We start from the raw sequence: 18,183 nt of genomic DNA on the forward strand, positions 1-18,183 counted from the left end.
GAAAGGGAAATAAAACCCAAGAGCAGGTATGGGCTTGTCATGGAGAGTAAAAAGAATGAGAAGTCAATTAAACTTTTTTTTTTTTAATGAAAGGAAGACTAGATCCAATCTGACCTATCACCCTCAAATAAAAAGGTCTTGGTAAGGAGCACTGCAGTGTTGCTAGATCAGAATTCCCAACCCACTGCTAGAATCTCAGCATCTCAGCCAAAGCTGTTATCATATCTGGCTTCATGGACAGAAATATATCCTGCTTAGTAACTGCATGTCTGATGATAAAGTTTCCCCCACACTGCCCTGTTTCTTATAGTTACTTGCAGTTTCAGGCCAACCGGCATCAAGTCACATACCCACAAACATGTCATTGCAAATGAGCCCGAATCCAGATTCTCCTTTGGCAGAAATTTGAGTTACAATGCGGGACAACCCCCTGAAAGAGGACACAGGGTGGAACGTTGTGACATCCTGCATAATCATCTATGAACGCAATGCAGGCCGAGGTGGAAAATGCCCTTGAAGGAAACCAGGCTGTGGTGTGTGAACCTAGGGGGAGGCATAGAAACAGGAAGGCTGAGATTAGAGGCTGCTTTACAGCTCTTTTGATGTTTCCCGAGCCAACTCGGGAAACTGGGGAGGCTCTGAGAAAGCTGATCAAAGGTACCTCTGAGGGCTCAAATTAACAAGGAGTTGGCAAATCAGGGCAGCACCTGCCTGCAAACAGCAACGCATTTCACCAAATACAGTTAATCTTTTCATCAAGCGGGAGGTGGGGACGCACAGGCTGTTGATTCCTGCTATATCTTGGGTCTCTGAAGGGAAAGCAATGTTCTGTTTTCTTTGCGTGGAGGTATTGATTTATTTTAAAGCTGATCTTTACCCCATGGTGTAACCACTGAAGCCCTCTAGTTCCAATTGACATGTATCACCGTGTTTCAAAAAAGATAGATGTTTTGGGGTTGAAAGAGAGAAGAATGGGAAACTATTGTCGTAAACCTTCCCTTTCCTCTTAATGCAGGTGGGGTTTAAAACTGTAAGCGTTGTCTCTTCAATCTCTAATCGGGGAAAAAGCCATAATTTATGTAGAGAAAAAAATGAGATTATACTATAGCCACTGGATGAGTGTAGAGATTTGATCTGAGGAAAAATAAAAACCAGAAACTTAAAAAAAAAAAAAAAAAAAAAGTAGTGGCCCAAGCCCAAGTTTGCAGGCTCAGAAATCTGACACCTAGAAAAGGAAATGAAATGCACCAAGTAACAGAGTGTCAAGTTAATACTTACTCAGAGGAGCTACAGAACAGATTTCTTGGCATGGAGGAGTTCATTATGTCAGGCCCTGGCTAGTCATAAGACTTAGGAAGCCAGAAGGATGTGTCAGATCTTCCTGCAAGTCTCCCCAAGAAGCAGATGTGGTCAAAAGGAAATGGAGTGGGGGAGGGGAGGGAGTAATTTGATAGCAGAAAAGTAAGCGGAGGTACTTGGAAAATAAAACTTGTAGATGATTTTTTGCCAAAGTAACCCCCCGCATCTTTATCGAACAGTTTGATTAAAAAAAAAAAAAATGGGGACATTTCCAAGTTATTCATTTCAGGGAAAGTGTGTAGAAGCAGGTAGGTTTGCAGAATCACCCAGTGGGGTGCCGGGGGGGCTCTATTATAGCGGGTAACCACAGGCAAGTTGAACTTGGATGAGTCTCAGTTTCCTCGACTATACCATGGGAGTGACACCTGCTCAGGGTTGTGAAGACTAAAGGAGATACGTGCAGTAGGTGTTCAATAAATACAATAATAATAATATAGTAAACAATAATGTTTCCATACATGTTATCTTTTCCTTCTAAATTAATCTGACATTTTCATTGCAATCCTGGATTTACAGATGATACCAAAAAAATGTTATTTATAAAAGTCCTTCAATTAGAAGTTCTGGTTTGTTTGTTGAGTTTTTAAATCTTTTCTTTTCCTTTCTTATTTATTTATTTTTGCAGTGGCGGGGGCGGAACCCAGGGTCTCCTGCACGCTAGGTAAGTGCTCTAGTGTGGAGCTCTACTCCACACCTTAGTTTCCCAATTAATAAATAAAAATTGTATGTATTTGTGGTTTAGAACATGATCTCTGGGTGTATGCACAAATTGTGAAAGGACTGAATTGAATTAGTAATGCAGCAGGACTGTTAGAGAAGTTAAAATAAATGATATTCTAGATTGTGAAGATTTACTGTACATAAGAGAAAAAATGGCAAAAACTATAATATAAACGTTCCTTAAGATGGGGTTGCACCCAGATAAATCTATCCTAAATTGAAAACACTGAAAGTCCAAAATACACTTGATGCACCTAACCGACTTCATCGCTCAGCCTTGAGCATGCTCAGAACTCTTACACTAGCTTACTGTTGGGCAGTGTGACACAAAGCCTATTTTATAATAAAGTATTGAATAACTCATGTAATTTATTGAATATCTGTATCCAAACAAAGCTGTCAACACATTACCCATACTGTGGCATATCCGTAGTTTATTCTCCCCGTTCCATGACCGACTGGGAGCTGTGGCTTGTTACAGCTGCCCTGAATTACAACAGCATATATGGCTGGTGTAGAATAAGATCAAAATTCAATTTATGGTTTCTAATAAATGCATATTGTTCTCAAACCATCTTTCTTTGTGTGTTGCATTGGGATCCAATCCAGGGACTTGAGCTATATCCTCAGTCCTCAAATTATCTAAAAGTGAAAAACTGAACGGCTGTCAATCAGGATGGTCTGAATAGTAGTCTCCCCTTATGCTGGAAGGGGATATGTTCCAAGACACCCAGGGGATGTCTAAAACCACAGATAGTACTGAATCCTACATCTGTTTTTTTTTTTTTTTTTTTCCAGTACATGCATAAACAAGCTTAATGCTTTCCCTAACTTAACCAAACACTTGTCATGCACTCTAGGCATAAGTTTTGCAGTTCGAGGTACACAGCAAAACTTTTATGAACTTCTTTTGCCTTCTTCAGTTTCACAGATAGATTTATACTTACCTCAGATCTTAACAACCTCAGCATAGGATTTTTTTCTTACCTTATTGAAAGTGTTCACCTTTTCCCTTAAAGGAAGAACTTCATGGTCACTCTTTAGCATATCCTGTTTGCCATTATCACTACACTTCCACTTCAGGATCAATGTTAAGTCAAAAGGTTACCTGAACACAAGCACTGATACCTCCAGTGATCTGATAGACTGCTACTAAGTGACTAACTGGGCGGGTTGTATATAGCATGTGAATACATCAGAGGAAAGATTTGCAGGGTAAGACAACATGAAACTGCTTCATGCTATTTAAAATAGCACGGAATTTTAAACTTTTGAGTTGTTTATTTCTGGCATTTTCTCATTTAATAACTTCAGCTCTTGATTGACCATTGATAACTGAAACTGTGGGAAACAAACATTTATGACATTTGCCAGTAAATGGATGGAACTGGAGACTATCATGCTAAGTGAAATAAACCAATCCCAAAAAACAAAGGCCAAATGTTCTCTTTGATATGCAGATATTAACACGCAATAAATGGGGGTAGGGAAGAATAGAAGTAGAATAGAAGGGGAATGAAGGAAAGGGAGAGAGGATAAGAATAGGAAAGACAGTAGAATGAATCGGACATTACTTTCCTATGTTCATATGTGAATACAAAATCAGTGTAACTCCACATTAAGTAAAACCACAAGAATGGGAAGTTGTACTCCAAATATGTATAATATGTCAAAATACATTCTATCATGTATAACTGAAAAAGACAAATAAAAAATTTTTAAAATATGCGTACATACGTATATACACGTATTTACTACTTACATGGAATATATAATGCAAGTATACATATTTGCTTTATATATTATATACAGAAAATATTAGGTGTGTATATAAATGTGCAATAATTTGAGATGGAAGAAAAGCTGAATTTGTTCTAAGATCACAAGTTTGAATGATCTTATTAAATGTGAATATATTCAATTTCCAGTCATTTTATTTATAAAAACAATAGTTTGGAATATTTCTCAAAAACAAAAGAACAAGCTGACACTGTTTCCTAAGGTAACAATTTATCTTTTGGAGTCCCTCTGCGATTTCATTTCCTTACCTGTACCCTGTTGGTTCAATGTCTGTCTATAACCATGTACTTCCTAAATCTGAGTAAATTTCCATCATGGGAATTGAATCATTTGTAAGTCATCCACGCGGTACGTCAAGGTTGTGCGTTCTGTTGGTATCCGTAGAACATTTCATTCAAGAACTGTTTCCTTGACATTTGGCTAAATCCCTGCACGACTTATTCTTATTCATCCATTTATCATGCTTCCCTTGTTTGTCAGCTGTGCTATTGTGATCATCAGCCACAAAGCGTTTGTTGAATGTGTTTTTCTTTTCACCCTCTGCATGGTAAAACTCAGCCCAGAAGGCAGTCTGTTTTTAATTAAAGGTCATGATTTTCAGAGGTCAAGACGACTCATTCTCTTGTTAATGAACTTAATGAGATCGAACACTCTCTAAATAATACTTTCTGCTCTCTTGCCACTTTCTGGAGATAACTTTAATTTTTGGTTAGATGCAAATGAGTGTTTACCTTCCTGCCTGTGCTTCCAGGCCTATTATTTATGGGGATGGCTTTACATAAAGTAAGAACCATGTGCCAAACTTCAAACGCATGTTATGAGTTGGCCTGGGTGACAAAATAACTCTATAGCAATCCATATCTCTTTTGCAAAAATTGTCTACTGTCCAAACAAAGAGTATAAAAAAATTTTTTTTTTTTTAAGGTCTGGAAAGAAAATGATCAACTCTTAATGTTCTACTTAAGAACCATGGTTAATTAAAAAAAAAAAAAATTCCCAAACTTGTCCATGTATTAGTCATCAAGAAATCTTTAAAAAATTCTCAGCCCCAGGTCACAGTATAGTTTGAGCTTTCCAGGTGATTCCAATATGCAGAAGTTTGAGAACCACTGATTTAAAGTTTAAAAATAATAGGAAAATTCTGGCTTATAGACAGAGTGGAGTCTCTTTCTTTTTCAGACCCTTTTATCACCCCCTGTAGGTGATAATCATAAACTAGGAACAAAATATTTAACAAATAAAAAGCTAACTGAAGCCCAAAGAGTGGTCAAAAGTAGTATTTCACTTTAGCAGGGAGCCAGTTGTCTTCCCTTAAGATAAGGGAGTTTAAGATGTAGAAGGTTCTGGTTTTATGCCTGAATCCTATTCTTTAGGTGTGTGGGGTGGTTGACAGCTGCAGACTTAGTGTCCTCAGACATCATGGACAGAATTGGGATGGGCAGATAGAAAAGTTAGCAGTTAGTTAGGAGAGGTGTTCTGGAAAGGAGAGCTGCAGGAGCAAATCTCATATTCTGAATCTTTGTTCAAATCCTTGATTGACTGGTGCAGCGGGGCCCCGGGTGGCCCAGTGAAAGGCAGCAGCTGAAAATGGAAGAACTGATCAGAGATTTCAGCTACTCTCCATGATAGAGGAGCAGGGTGAATTTTCAGTCCAGTCAAAAGAACCACCTGAAGACAAAAATTAACTCTTCAAAGAATGTAGCAGAATTGACTCTATTCATGCACCATCCATCATGTCCAGTGTATAGTAAAAATAAAACCACAGGCCCCAGAACAACTGGCTCCCTGCTAAAGTGAAATACAGTTAACAGAAACTGACTCTGATTACGATGTTACAATTAGCAGGAAAGTGCTTTATGGAAGCTATTGTAAATAGCTTATATGGTAATAGTCTCATAATTAATAAACAAATGAGAAATCTCAGCACAGAAGCAGAATCCTTTAAAAAAAATCACCCCCCCCCCCCCCAAAAAAAAAACTCGAATGGTAATAATCTACATGTGAAAAACACAATAACTGAAATTTCCTGGATGGGTTCAACAGCAGACCGAATTCAGCAGAATTAGAGAGTTGAAAATAAAATATACAAATCATTGAATCTGAAACAAGATTGAAGAAAAACAGCCTCACAGATATATGACACTTTCAGTGCTTTAATATAAATTTACTGGCATTCTAGAAGGAAAGAAAGCAGAAAAACTATTTGAAGAAATAGTAGCCAAAATGTCCCTAAATTTGGTTAAAAAATAAATGAAAATGAAAACAAACTTACAGATCCAAGAAGCTCAATGAACCCCAAGCAGTTTAAATACAAAGAAAACTAAATCTAGGCACATGGAGGTCAAATGCTGAAATTCAAAAATAACACAGCCAGGGAGGATATTATATATAAGAGAAGAATGATACAAAGGACTGCTGATGTCTCTTTAAAAACAACAGTGGAGGCCAGAATACATGCCTTTGAAATGCTAAAAGAAAATCACTATTAGCTTAGAATTCTCCATAAGTGAAACTAACCTTCAGAAATGAAAGTGAAATCGGTTTTTTTCAACTAAGATTTGTTACCAGTAGGCCTATACTATATATAATTCTTAAGGAAATCCTTCAATTTTCAGACAAATGACAACAGATGTCACTTGGATCTACCAGAAAAAATGAAGAGCACTGGAAATGGCAAATATTTGACACATATGAAAGACTACATGTATTTCTTGTTTATAATACATGCTTGTTATAAGATAAAATTATAGCACTGCACTGGTAGGTTCATTATGTGCATAGATATATAAGACAAACAAAGGAAGAGTTTAGAAGGTGAGTGGACTATACTGTTACAGGGGCCAATATGTTATATGAAGTTGTATAATATTAACACTCAGATTGTAATAAGTTGAAGATGTAATGCTGCAATCCTTACAACCATTAACAATAAGACAGGGTATAGTTTATAAGCCAATAGAAAAATAAAAGCAAAATACTAAAAGTTAGGCTAGGCACTCCTGTAATCCCAGTGGCTGGGGAGTCTGAGGCAGGAGGATTGAAGTTCAAAGCCAGCTTCTGCAACTTTGCAAGACCCTAAGCAACTTAAAGAGATCCTGTCTCTAAATAAAATATAAAAAGGGGCTGAGGATGTGGCTCAGTGGTTAAGCACCCCTGGGTTTAATCTCCAGTACAAAAAATAAATACCAGGGGTTGGGGAAATAGCTCAGTGGTAGGATGCTTCCCCAGCATGCAAGAGGCCCCCTAGTTTCAATCCCTGACACCACAAAAACAAAAACACACTAAACAGTATTCAATTAACCTGAAAGAAGGCAGGAAAAGAGAAACAGAGAAAGGGGTGGGGGAAAGTAAACTGAATTAAAACATATTTAATAATTACATTAAAAGTAAAGTGACTAAACTCATAGTAAAAGGCAGAGATCATTAGACTAGATAAGAAGCAAGACCCAGTGTATGCTCTGTGAGATGGTTTTTAAACACAAAAACACAAATAAGTTAAACCGCATGAAAAAAGATATTCCATGTAAATAAGAAACACAAAAATCATTTTCTATTTGGCTTTGATATGAATAGCTTTTTATGTTTACCTTTTCGATTGTTTTTACCTGTTTTTACCCGAGTCCTTTACTTTCCATTTTAGAGCGATTGATAAGACCTCCTTAACATTATATCGCTTTGAGTATTTGCTGGTCTCCCTTACCTGTGCTACAGCAAAATGGTTTGGCCTTTGATCCAGTTACTGGAGCAAGCAATGATTTTTCAATCGCTTTTTTTTATTTCCCTTGTATTATGTTAATGTGTTTTGTTTCTTTTATGTATCAGCGTTATATTTTGGTTTATCTGTTTCTGTGACTCTCTGAGGCAGGGCCAGCCCCATTCCTAAGGGCACTTCCAAGGGCACCCCTGGAACACCACACCTTTTTCTCACTTCATTTTCTTACACCTCTTGGTTGTCATTATCAGTTTTCCTCTTCCGCTTGTGAAAAAAAAAAAAAAAAAAAAGTCTTTGAGTTTATCTCTTTCTATGGTAGGGCTTTTCTATAACAGAGTTTCAAAATTAGACAAACTTCAATGTAGAAGAATGTTTCTGCATTCTTTAAAACGATCCTGAAGCCATAATGCTTCCCCAAACTTAAGACAATTCACAGCTGGGGCAGGACTATGAACGAACATGACCAGGCCAACAAAGAAACTTCATGCTAAGCATGATGATAATAAGAATGGTTTTGTGGCATGCGACAAGTGAAAGGAACACTACAAATTCCCTTCTGGCTATCTGGGCTTTGTAAGTAATTGTCTAGCCTAACAAACTCTACTTGTGCACAGCACCATGTTTTCAAAAACTTGTGACCTTGGAAGATGTTTACCTAATAAAATAACAATACCACCATAGACAGACAGGATCTCCTCCATCAGTTCATCATTTTAGAGACTGTTTTAATGTTTTAAAGGCAATTTCTCTATAAATTAATATTATTTTTGAATGTAAGACCTTAACTGTACCACGGAGCAAAGCTTATCTTAAAGGATAACATGGAAGAGGGACAATACTAGGAAATTGCTTGTACTGTTAACTTCTGAAAACTTAAACCATAACTAGTTGCTTCAAGACATTTCTTTTATTCTCCAGCATGGCCAGGTTTTTAAAAAATATTGGAGAGATCACAGTAAGGATTTAGTGATTAGTTTAGCGCTGATTAAATGATTCATTTCAATTTGCCATTCAGCCCAAAGAAAGATTTAAGGGCCTGTTATGCCTCCTATCAAGAGTAAATATCACACATCCTGTTTATACACATTGGCTTGTTGTCCACAGTTCTTCAAAGAGCCATTGACACCCCCCAACTCACACTCAACCCCACCCCCACTTCCTGCTCATAGGGAGGCCAAGTATTCCTACTACTACTTAAGAACCACCTCCTGCAACAAAATACTCTGCATTACAACAACTTTTAAAGAAAATACTTTATTACGTCATGAAAAAAAGGCATCGATCAACTAGATTCATACTTGTTTGAAAAAAAAATGAAAATTTTATTAATTAGACAGTATGTGGGCATCCTGTTCCACATGGGAATGAAAAGATGCTATAGGTTCTCAAAGTATTGCACAGTCTGAAAAAAAAACACCGACAAAAAAGGGGAAGGGGTGGAAAAAAAATAATCACATGATATTGGGAGCCATCTCACATTATGAATAATCTACCAAGAAACATTTTAAAAAGAAAACCCTTTGTTTCTACAGTAGCTTTGAGTTTATAGTTCTTGGAATGACTGTATTCCATTGAAGACATCTCAGTAACAGGAAGCTTCATTTTAGCAATCCCATGTGCAAATATTAATAAAAAAATATATAAAATAATGCAATTCATCTCTTGCCATCACTCCCCCCAGCAATCATGACATTTTTGAGAACTGTTTTGCTTGAAAGGGGGGTTAAGCTGTAAGTTTTGCCTGAAGCTCCATCTCTGCAGCCCGTTTGAGTGCAACATCCACTAGAAGCTGAAATCCACTAAAATCCTGGTTGAGGTCCGGCGGAGTAGGGGGCGGAGTGTTGAAAAGACCACTCTGAGCGTTTGTACCCGGTCCAGACTTACATGTGTCCTCCGGGTACATGAGAGAGGTGTCTGTAAAGTTGCTGGCTGCCACCTGCTGTATATCTGTGGTTTGTCCCACACCAACCGACTGGCAGAGAGAGAAAGGCACATCTTTCAATGCAGTCACAGTGGTATGGCAGATCACTGATGGACGAGCCAAAATCGATCCCGGGGACGACGGCTTGGGAGACAGTGGCCTCCCTAGGGTTGGGTTTGGTCCAGCTGTGCAGGAATGAAACGGGCTCTCCTCTAGAGCTGGCATGAAGGTTTTGATTCCCATCGCAGCCTCCATAGAGCTAGCTTCGGAAACCTTGGCCCCACGGCGGGAAATTGTGAACTGATTTGGATCTTTGCCATCCTTTCTCAGCATGTCAGGGAGGAGCCTGCGGCGGGCGTTGATGAACCAGTTACAGACCTGAAATCATATTGGTACACTTGAACGCTTTCCACATTCACTCAGCAAACAGGTTCTGAGAACATTCTACGGGGTGCCTAACTGACCCCTCTCTTTGTATGAAAGAAGGCACAGAAAGGCTTATCTAGACTTACAAGGTACTTCAAGGTATTTGAACCCGGCCAAGAAAGAGCTACCTCCTATCATAAATCTCCTTCCTCTTTAAATACAAATTTGCTTTGGGACCTCGTTATCCTTAAATCTCTTCAGGAGGGGAAAAAGATATAAATTCCCAAATACCCGAAAATGATTTGAGAGAGGAAGCTTTACCTTTAACTCTCCCCTTTTTAACCTATTACCTACTGCCCCAACACTTGAGTTAATCAACTACAGGAAAACCTTTCCTGTATGAAAAGTGCCACACCTCCTCAGTAACTGATTTTTCCCAGTTCAAATGACTATGTCAACAGACATAACATGAATTACCTCACTGAAGTCTGTCCTTGTTTAAATATCAAACCAGTTTCCTGGGCAATAGAGTAAGGTTTAAGCTCCTTTTTATGTTTGAAGGCTCTTTCAGGCATTAAAGGAAATGCTATCTGACAGATGACTGTCAAGTGGTTTCTGTGTTCTCTAAATAGTCAACTATTAGCTTTTAGCACTATAAGATTTCCAATAAAAAGATATTTCTTCTTTTTTTTTTTTTTCAAATTGGGAGGAACTTAATGACTTGACACACAGGAATGCTATAAAATGGCTTTGAAAATAAAAATTCATGCATAGCCTGGGGATGCAACTCAGACGCAGAGTAAATGCGCATGCACAAGACCCTGGGATCGATTCCCAGTACAGAAAAAAAAAAAAAAAAAAAAAAAAGTGCAAAAACCTTTTGCTCCCTTTCCTTACCTGTAGTGTGGACAGGTGAGTTTGCTGGGACAGTAATGCTTTTTCTTGCTCTGAGGGATAGGCATTGTATCGGTGCTCATATAGCCAATCACGCAGAATCTGAACAGACTCCTTGGGCAGGTTGCCCCTTCTCCGTCTCTTGCCTGAGCCAGATGAAGAGGAAAGGTCCAGGGGTATGTCCATGCTGTCCTCATCCTCAGTCTCACTGCCAGATGCTGCAACAACACCTAGAAAAGGACAAAGGCCAACTGTCACTCGCTTTTATCAGCAGGGTAACTATCACAGAACTCATTTATTCTGACCAGTCAGTGTAAATGTATTTTTTTCAACCACTGAAAACCAAAGCAAAAGACCTGTGTTTTCTGCCCTGAATTACCTGTAAAGTCCTCAAGAGTAATTTGACTAGCTTCACATGGTAGATTCTCAACTGAAATACTTTTGCTTAGCCATTGTCCCTAGGATTTAACTTCTCACATTCCTTTTGAAAGATGTTCAGAAATCTTTTGTCCAATCCATTAGAGGAGACAAACTGAATAATTTACCCCATTTGAAACAAGAAGTAGGTAGGTGTTTAATGACCTTCTCTTTAAGGTCATTCTTAACTAGAAACAACAAATGAATATGCTAATGTACATTTTAAGTGTTACTCTTCCTCCTTCCATTAAAGTTTTGAAATAAGAGAATTTCTATTTTTTTCCCTCACTGATATAAGAAGGAAAAATTACCTACCTAGTACTCTAAAGGTAAAATACTTGTTAAAAATTTCTACTAATTCCATGATCATTGCTTAGTCATCACTATATTTATTCAGGATTAGACACCTACTTTCAATGAACAGTACTAGTCACTTCATTAAATACATCCATTAGTTGTCCGTTTCATTACATAAAAAAAATATTTTTCTACTCTTAGTACTTTAGGAAGACTTCAAAACATGCCTGACACTGAATGAATTTACAACTTTGCATAAATTTCAGCTGCTAGTTTAATAGGAACCTGTAATATTACATATCAATAAGCAGAGTTCAATCTTAAATTCTTACATGACAAAGAAAACTAAATATGCAACCCCCAAAGGAAGCTCTTTCTGTTGTACATACTTTAATCCTACCAGAAATTTTAAGAATTCACAAACCATAGAATGTTTAAATCAGATAGAGTTCAATAAAAATTCAGACCTGCCTAACTGTTAAACATCATTTTGAACTAAAAAAATTTAAATAACAAATGCTATTAATCTCACCTTTCAAAACTACAACAGGTTAAGTATAAATGACTAAAGAAATATTCTTTGTTGGGGAAAAACAATCCAGAATTTTTAGTATAAATGAATTACAAATTATAAGCATGCTTGAAAATATCAGTTACTTCTGTATTAGATTAATTTTTAAAGGTGTTGCATTTTTAGCTTCATTTATATTTTCTTCTGTAACTTTGGTTGAAAAAAGACCCAATTTTAACTGAGTAATAGAAAATAACAAAACATATAATGTATGTTTAAGGAACTTTTAAAAAATGCACTGACTGGCTTTACTTGGTAACACATTTTTACTTTTGGACTGCAGGGGGCAGAAGGTGCTGGAGGGCGTTCCTACAGGAAAAGTAAAAAAAAAAAAAAAAAAAAAAAAAAAAACGCTCCAAAGACAAAGTAAAGCAAGTTCTAACAAAAGAGGTGAATGATTTTGCAAATTCACTGTAGCTCAAGGCTCAACAGTCAAAAATAAACCACACCAGAATCCTAAATTTTAACTGCCATGTATTTGAAGTTTCCCTTCCCTGAAGATTTAATTAAGCTGTTTCTTAAAAAATTTATTTTAAAGAAAGGGCATATTTAAAACTGAAACTGCTTTCACTGCTAAGAAGTTGAGAAACTTTCAAAACCCATGCTGAAGTTTGTGTGAACTACTAATAAAATACCTTGAGATTATAAATGAGTTCCTGTTTCACATTTGCCTTGATAACTAAGGAAATCACTTCTAAACACGTGTCAAGTTAATTGACTAACTAAAGCAAATTTGAATAAAGCAATTTGTTTAAACTCTCCAACGTCTGAAAAGCTTCAAGGCTTTTATTTCCCTCCCCTTTTTTTTTTTAAATCTAGAAAAAGTGTGAAAAAATGCTCATTGAACAGTGAATTCCCAACTGTAAATTGGTAATAACGAAGAGTTTAAAACAAGCAAATAAACAATAACAACAACATAAAAGAATAAAAAGCTGAAGAGTGCCCTTTGATCTGCTTGCTTAGTTTGACAAGAAGCTTGATCTTTTCGAATAGGTTAGTGACACACAAAAGCAGGTTTCAGTTAAGCGACACCAAACTAAGGCAAGACTTCACTCTGTTCTCAGTTCATTTGGGGGGAAAAAATGAATGCCAGGCCTCTGGATCTCTTAACAAATATTTTCAATATGTGCACAAAAGCTGAAGTAACAGGAAGTTAAGACTTCAGTGCCTTGGCTGGGCCAGCTGATATTTCACTGCAGCTAAACCACGTTTATTGCTGTCAGGACTGTTTTCATTAAAACTCTCCCTCCTGATTGTGGCTCAACTTGGAAAAACAAAGACTTTTCCTCGTTACTCATTTCCTACTGTAACAGAGCTTTTGAAAAGTTTCCCGGTTACGATTTGTTTCCAAACGTCTTGCTTTGCTTACACTTTAAAAATTGTGGTGGTGGGGGGGCAGTGGTGGGTGGGGAGCCGAATCAAAAGGCTTTTACTCTATCCACATACAAGGAAATGTTGTTCAAGAAGCCACAAGATGGCCAGTGGATCCCACGGCTCTAAGAAGCAATCTTGCTTCTCTGCACTTTCTTTTTTCTGAATAGCCCCGAAACATCCAGGGGAGGGGGGCTGAGACTGTAGCTGGGAAGTTGGATTTTTAATATGTAAGAATCTAGTAATAAAAGTAAAGGAAAGTTTAATTAGATAAAGGCAAATCTAACCTAACGAGTTTCCTGATCAGAATAGCTCCCCTCTGGAGAAGCAAACAGGAATCCAACTTAACACCCAAGTTACTAAATCCACAGTGCGCTTGGCCGCCCCAGCCAAAGAGCGATCCTAAAACAAGAATTCAATATGGTCAGGAACTGGTCAAAAAGACGAGGTGGGGGGCGCATTTTTCTCGTCGAACCTTCTTTCTCCCTGTTTTTAAACCACTTTAGGAGATCTTTTTGCCGTCTTCAGTTTTCTAGGAGGACATATTATCATCAGACGCCGGCTTACCAAAACCCGTGCACTTAAACTGAACTGAAAGTGCTTTTGTTTTAAGGAAACTTGAAAAGATTTTCAGACATTTCTATAGACAGACAATAGGCCGGGACCGACTTCTGGAGTCCTACCGGAGCCGATAAGCAAGGCTCCCTCCAGCCCCAGGTAGTCTTGGACAGGCGGAGGCAGGACCCGGAGGCTCGCGGGGAGAGGGAGGAGCCCCGAGCAGGGCAAGCCGCTTTTGTTCCTGAGCGTTGTTGGGCTCCAACTGAAAACCGCCTGCAAACTGTACGAGTTAGCACGGGCAGGGGACCTCTGGGGCTTCGGGCCACTAACGAGCTAAAAATGGGGTCCTGGATCCCACATCCTCAGGATGCCTGCCCCCGATCCCAGACGATTTGCAAGGGAAACCTAAAATGGGAAAGAAATCTCGGCAATCTCAGCAGTCTCGGCTACCCCCACGAGCCGAGGGGCAATCGCAAAGTTTCCTCTCCAACACATCACCTTTCATTGTTTCCATGAGTCGGCGCTGAGTAGCAGCAGGACCTCTGTGCGCCCCGGGCTGGGGACCACGGATTCCCCCACCCACCCTGCCAGGGACCCCAGCCTGGTTCCCTCGGGGATGCCCAAAGGGCCGGGGATGGGGGGCGTAGGGGGAGGGAAGCCCGCGGGCAGGGAAGGAGGAGGGGTACCCGGGTGCCTGAGCCTAGAGGCTCATCAGAGCGGCCCCCGCCAGGGTCCAAACAATGGGGAGGGGGGCAGGCGGAAGCCCAGTTTTGCATTCCGCGCACCCGAACCACTCTAAGCCAGAAGCCCCCCGCCGCTTAAGCTGGCGAGCCCTATCAGAACCCAGAGCGTCTCCTGGTAAGTGTAGACCTGTCAGCCCTACCAAGCATGACACGGCTTTGCACAGACACCCGGACGTTCCCCGCGCGTTTTCTCAGCACCAAGTTAAACGTCCCCAGCTGTAAGCGCCCACGTTCTCACTGTGTCCTTCGGGGAGGGGTTCCAGGGGGTCCTACTACAAAGTGACAAGTTTAATTTTGCTCTCGCTGGGAAAGCCTGGGGGAACAGGGAAGTTCCGCGTGCTTGAGTCTCCCACAGAATCCCATCAATAGAACTCTGCGGTAAAAACACAGCTGAAGGAACCCTGTGGGGAGTGCGGCTGCCCCTTCAGAATTCCGTTCCTTTGGAATTGCAGTTGCAATCGGGTTCTGAAAGAATGCGGAGTTACCAACGCGAGGAAGCTCCTGAGCATGCGCAATAGCGCCCCCCGCCCCGGGTCCTTGGCTTCCCCGAGCGATTAACTTCTGTTTTGAACCACTCCACATAAATCACAACAGAAAAGCCAACTCTAGTCCACGACGGAACACTCGGGGGACCTCCCAGCCAGGGACTCAAAAGTTAACTTCAAAACAGACTTCACAGTCTTTGACCTTTCAGGTATTTTCCCCCCAGAGTACTTTGTTTTTAAACCAGACTGACGGCAAGTTTTAGTTGAAAAGCTTCCAGAACGCTTCGTGGAAACAATGACAGCCTCGGTCTTTGCACTTACAACCAAGCCTGCTTGTCACACTTGGACGCATTTTGACTGCATGCCGCTTTAAACTGCTTGCCCTGTGTCCTAACTCCTCATCTTGTCCCAAATCCATCGTGGGAAAACTTAGAGGCTGGGAATTTTTTAGAAGTCTAGCTTTCCAAAGTCGTGTAACCCAAGGGCAATGTGGGGGTCCGGGATCACATTCCTCTGACTGTGAAAAAACATCTCATCCCTAAAGAAGGATGCCAGGGCCCACTGGGGAGCGGGGACCCCGGAACCGAACTTTCAGACAAAGGCACCGCGGCCCCGGCAGCTCCGGATCCGGGCCAGGAAAAGCTAGGCGGGGTCCCCCGACACCGACCCCACACCCGCCGCCTGCCAGACAGAGCTAGGAGCCACGCGGCGGCTGGGCCGAGCGTGGGGTGTCGGTGGAGACAATGAAACTTGGAGGAGGACAAACAAGGCGCTGAGCATTGATTCTTGACAACGTGCCAGCAGCGTGGAGAGGCTCGTCTCCCCACAACAGCCCCTCGTGTTGTGTCTAGAAGGAAAACAGCAACTGCTGTTCCAGACACAGTCTCAACAAAGAGAACGGCCGCCGCTCCAGCCCGAGAGCCCCTGGGCGGAAAAGTCCACCAAGTCACTCTCCCCCCAAGTCCAGCGCGGCCCGGCCCGCATGTTTCTCTGGGACTCGCACCCGCAGCGCGCACAGCCCGCGGCCGCCTTACCTTTCTTGCTCTTCATTCTGGAACTCCCCTCCCAGCGCAAGGCAATGCTGGGGTCTCGAGGGACCAGGAGCCGGGACACAGGGGGCAAGCGGTCGTTCTCCTTCACCGCAGACGCTCCTGCAACTTATAGGACGTGCTCCAGCCGTTATTGCTAAACAAGGCGCTCGGATCCCAGGCGCCTGCTCCTTGGGTGGAATTCAAGTGACACTTGGGCTTCCTCCTGCCGGGATCTTCTGGCAGCCGGCCGGGGGCTCTCCCTCACCCAACTCGCTCCCCTCCCCACTCCGCTCCTTTGTTCCCGGCTCCTGCACGGCGCACCTCGGCGCTGTCAGAGTGAGAGGCGAGGAGGGAAGGTACAGTAGGTCCTGCCTCCGCCCCCAGCCGCCCGCCCAGTCCCCCGCCCGTCCCACCGCGCCTCTGCCCCTCCCCCGCACCTTCCAGCCCGGGTGGACCGTGCGCCGCGGCCGCTCTGACCCGGCCGCTGTCACCCGTCCCTCACGGGGGTGGCGGACCCCAGAAACACTATCTTGTCTGCCTGCTGCTGCACGCCCGCATCCCTCGCCCGGCGGCGGAGACACCAGCCGAGCGTTCCGGATTTCTCCTTTGGGCCTTTCTTCCCGAGGCTGGCGAGAGTGCGTTTGGTTAGGAAATTGCAACAGATGGGAAAAAGGACGCCCCCTTCTTCCCCTCCTCCACCCCAGGGAAGAAAAGACTCGCCCTCTTGTTTTTGACAGCTGCCCCAAACTCCACAGTCCCTGCTCTAGCCGCTTAAGACAGCCGCTTCTGATTCAAGGGGCGGGGCACGAGAGGAAAAGTATTCGGGACAAGAACCAACTTCTTCCAGAATGCGCGGCTGCCATTGACACGCGGGCGCGGCGCGGCGCACCCTTCTCCTCCCGGGGCTCTTCCTCCAACAACGGCAGTGAGAGGTGGGGGATGAGACAGACACCCTAGGCGAATGTCTGTTCCCCCGGGCTAAAGCTGCGAGTTCCGGATTGGATTGCAAGGCAGTTTCGAAATCTAACACGTTGCGAATAGACACTTGTCATGCTCACATGCTCTTTAAAACGTCTCTGTCTGGGGACTGCCCGGGCGCACGCCTGCCCTGCTGCTACTCGGCCCGACCCTTCCACCCCCCGGACCCCGGCAGCTGCCGCCTTTATAGCAAGGAGGCGACCACGCCATGACTGCTCATCCGTTTTGGTAAACAGTATCTACTTTTAGGACTTAAATCCCGCTAGGGGACCCCTCCTCCCCTTCTGTATTTCAAACAGAAACTAGCCATTAAGTAAACACATGTTCCTGTTGGTTTATTTTGGTTCAGTTACGAGGACTCCAACAGGAGTTCCTTGATGAAAATTCCCCTTTTAAAATACCAGATGCTGTTTGGCCGACTTCTAGACACGCATGACCTCTCCTCTGGGTCTAGTTTTCGCGTGGGTATGACCCGTTGTTTTGAAGCATAGCAAATGAACTGTCATACACCACTTTCTCTGTCACTGAAAAAGAAGAGAGAGAGAAAAAGAAAAAACTCAAACGCAAATAAGCCTAGTAAGAGACGTCAGCGCCTGGGTCTGTCTCCAGTTTCGGCTCTGTGCTCTTTTTGTTTTGTAACCTCGTTGGAGATCCCGGTAGGAGAAAGCTCCGTGGAAATTAAGGTTAAACCCGAGAAAGACTAAGGCAGCCAAAGGATGACTAACTAGACTTTGGAGTCTGTTTTAGGATTACGCTGAAAATTAAAGCCAGCCTCCTCCGCACCCCCTTCCCAAAGACACCCCGCCCCGAGAGTGCGTTACGGCCAGGGTTTAAAAAGCTTGGGTGGTTTTTCCAATTACAGGACTTAAAATGAATCAACAAGGAAAAAAGGGTCACTATAAGAAGGCAGCAACCTTACGATTTTTTCCCCCTGTGGTTTGCCGACTGCTCGGCTCAGAA

The 18,183-nt window shown here is 42.0% G+C and overlaps 1 protein-coding gene across 1 annotated transcript; it reads right to left on the reverse strand.

Moving 5' to 3' along the window:
• Positions 1–8,826: 8,826 nt before the first annotated feature.
• On the reverse strand, positions 8,827–16,627 carry TGIF1 (TGFB induced factor homeobox 1). Its single transcript, XM_079108632.1, has 3 exons — positions 16,249–16,627; positions 10,776–11,002; positions 8,827–9,890 (listed from the first exon to the last, which is right to left on the reverse strand). The coding sequence occupies exons 1-3, from the start codon at positions 16,262–16,264 to the stop codon at positions 9,315–9,317; spliced, it is 819 nt and encodes a 272-aa protein (XP_078964758.1). The 5' UTR covers positions 16,265–16,627; the 3' UTR covers positions 8,827–9,314.
• Between the last annotated feature and the right edge of the window lie 1,556 nt (positions 16,628–18,183).

The sequence above is a fragment of the Sciurus vulgaris genome (assembly GCF_902686455.1).
Source record: "Sciurus vulgaris genome assembly, chromosome: 13".
Lineage (NCBI taxonomy): Eukaryota > Metazoa > Chordata > Mammalia > Rodentia > Sciuridae > Sciurus > Sciurus vulgaris.

Bases quoted from the DNA above. Each gene is read 5' to 3' on its own strand.
- TGIF1 (XM_079108632.1), bottom strand. The intron at 9,891-10,775 runs GTAAGGAAAGGG...ATATGATTTCAG, and splicing joins CTCACCTGTCCACACTACAG to GTCTGTAACTGGTTCATCAA.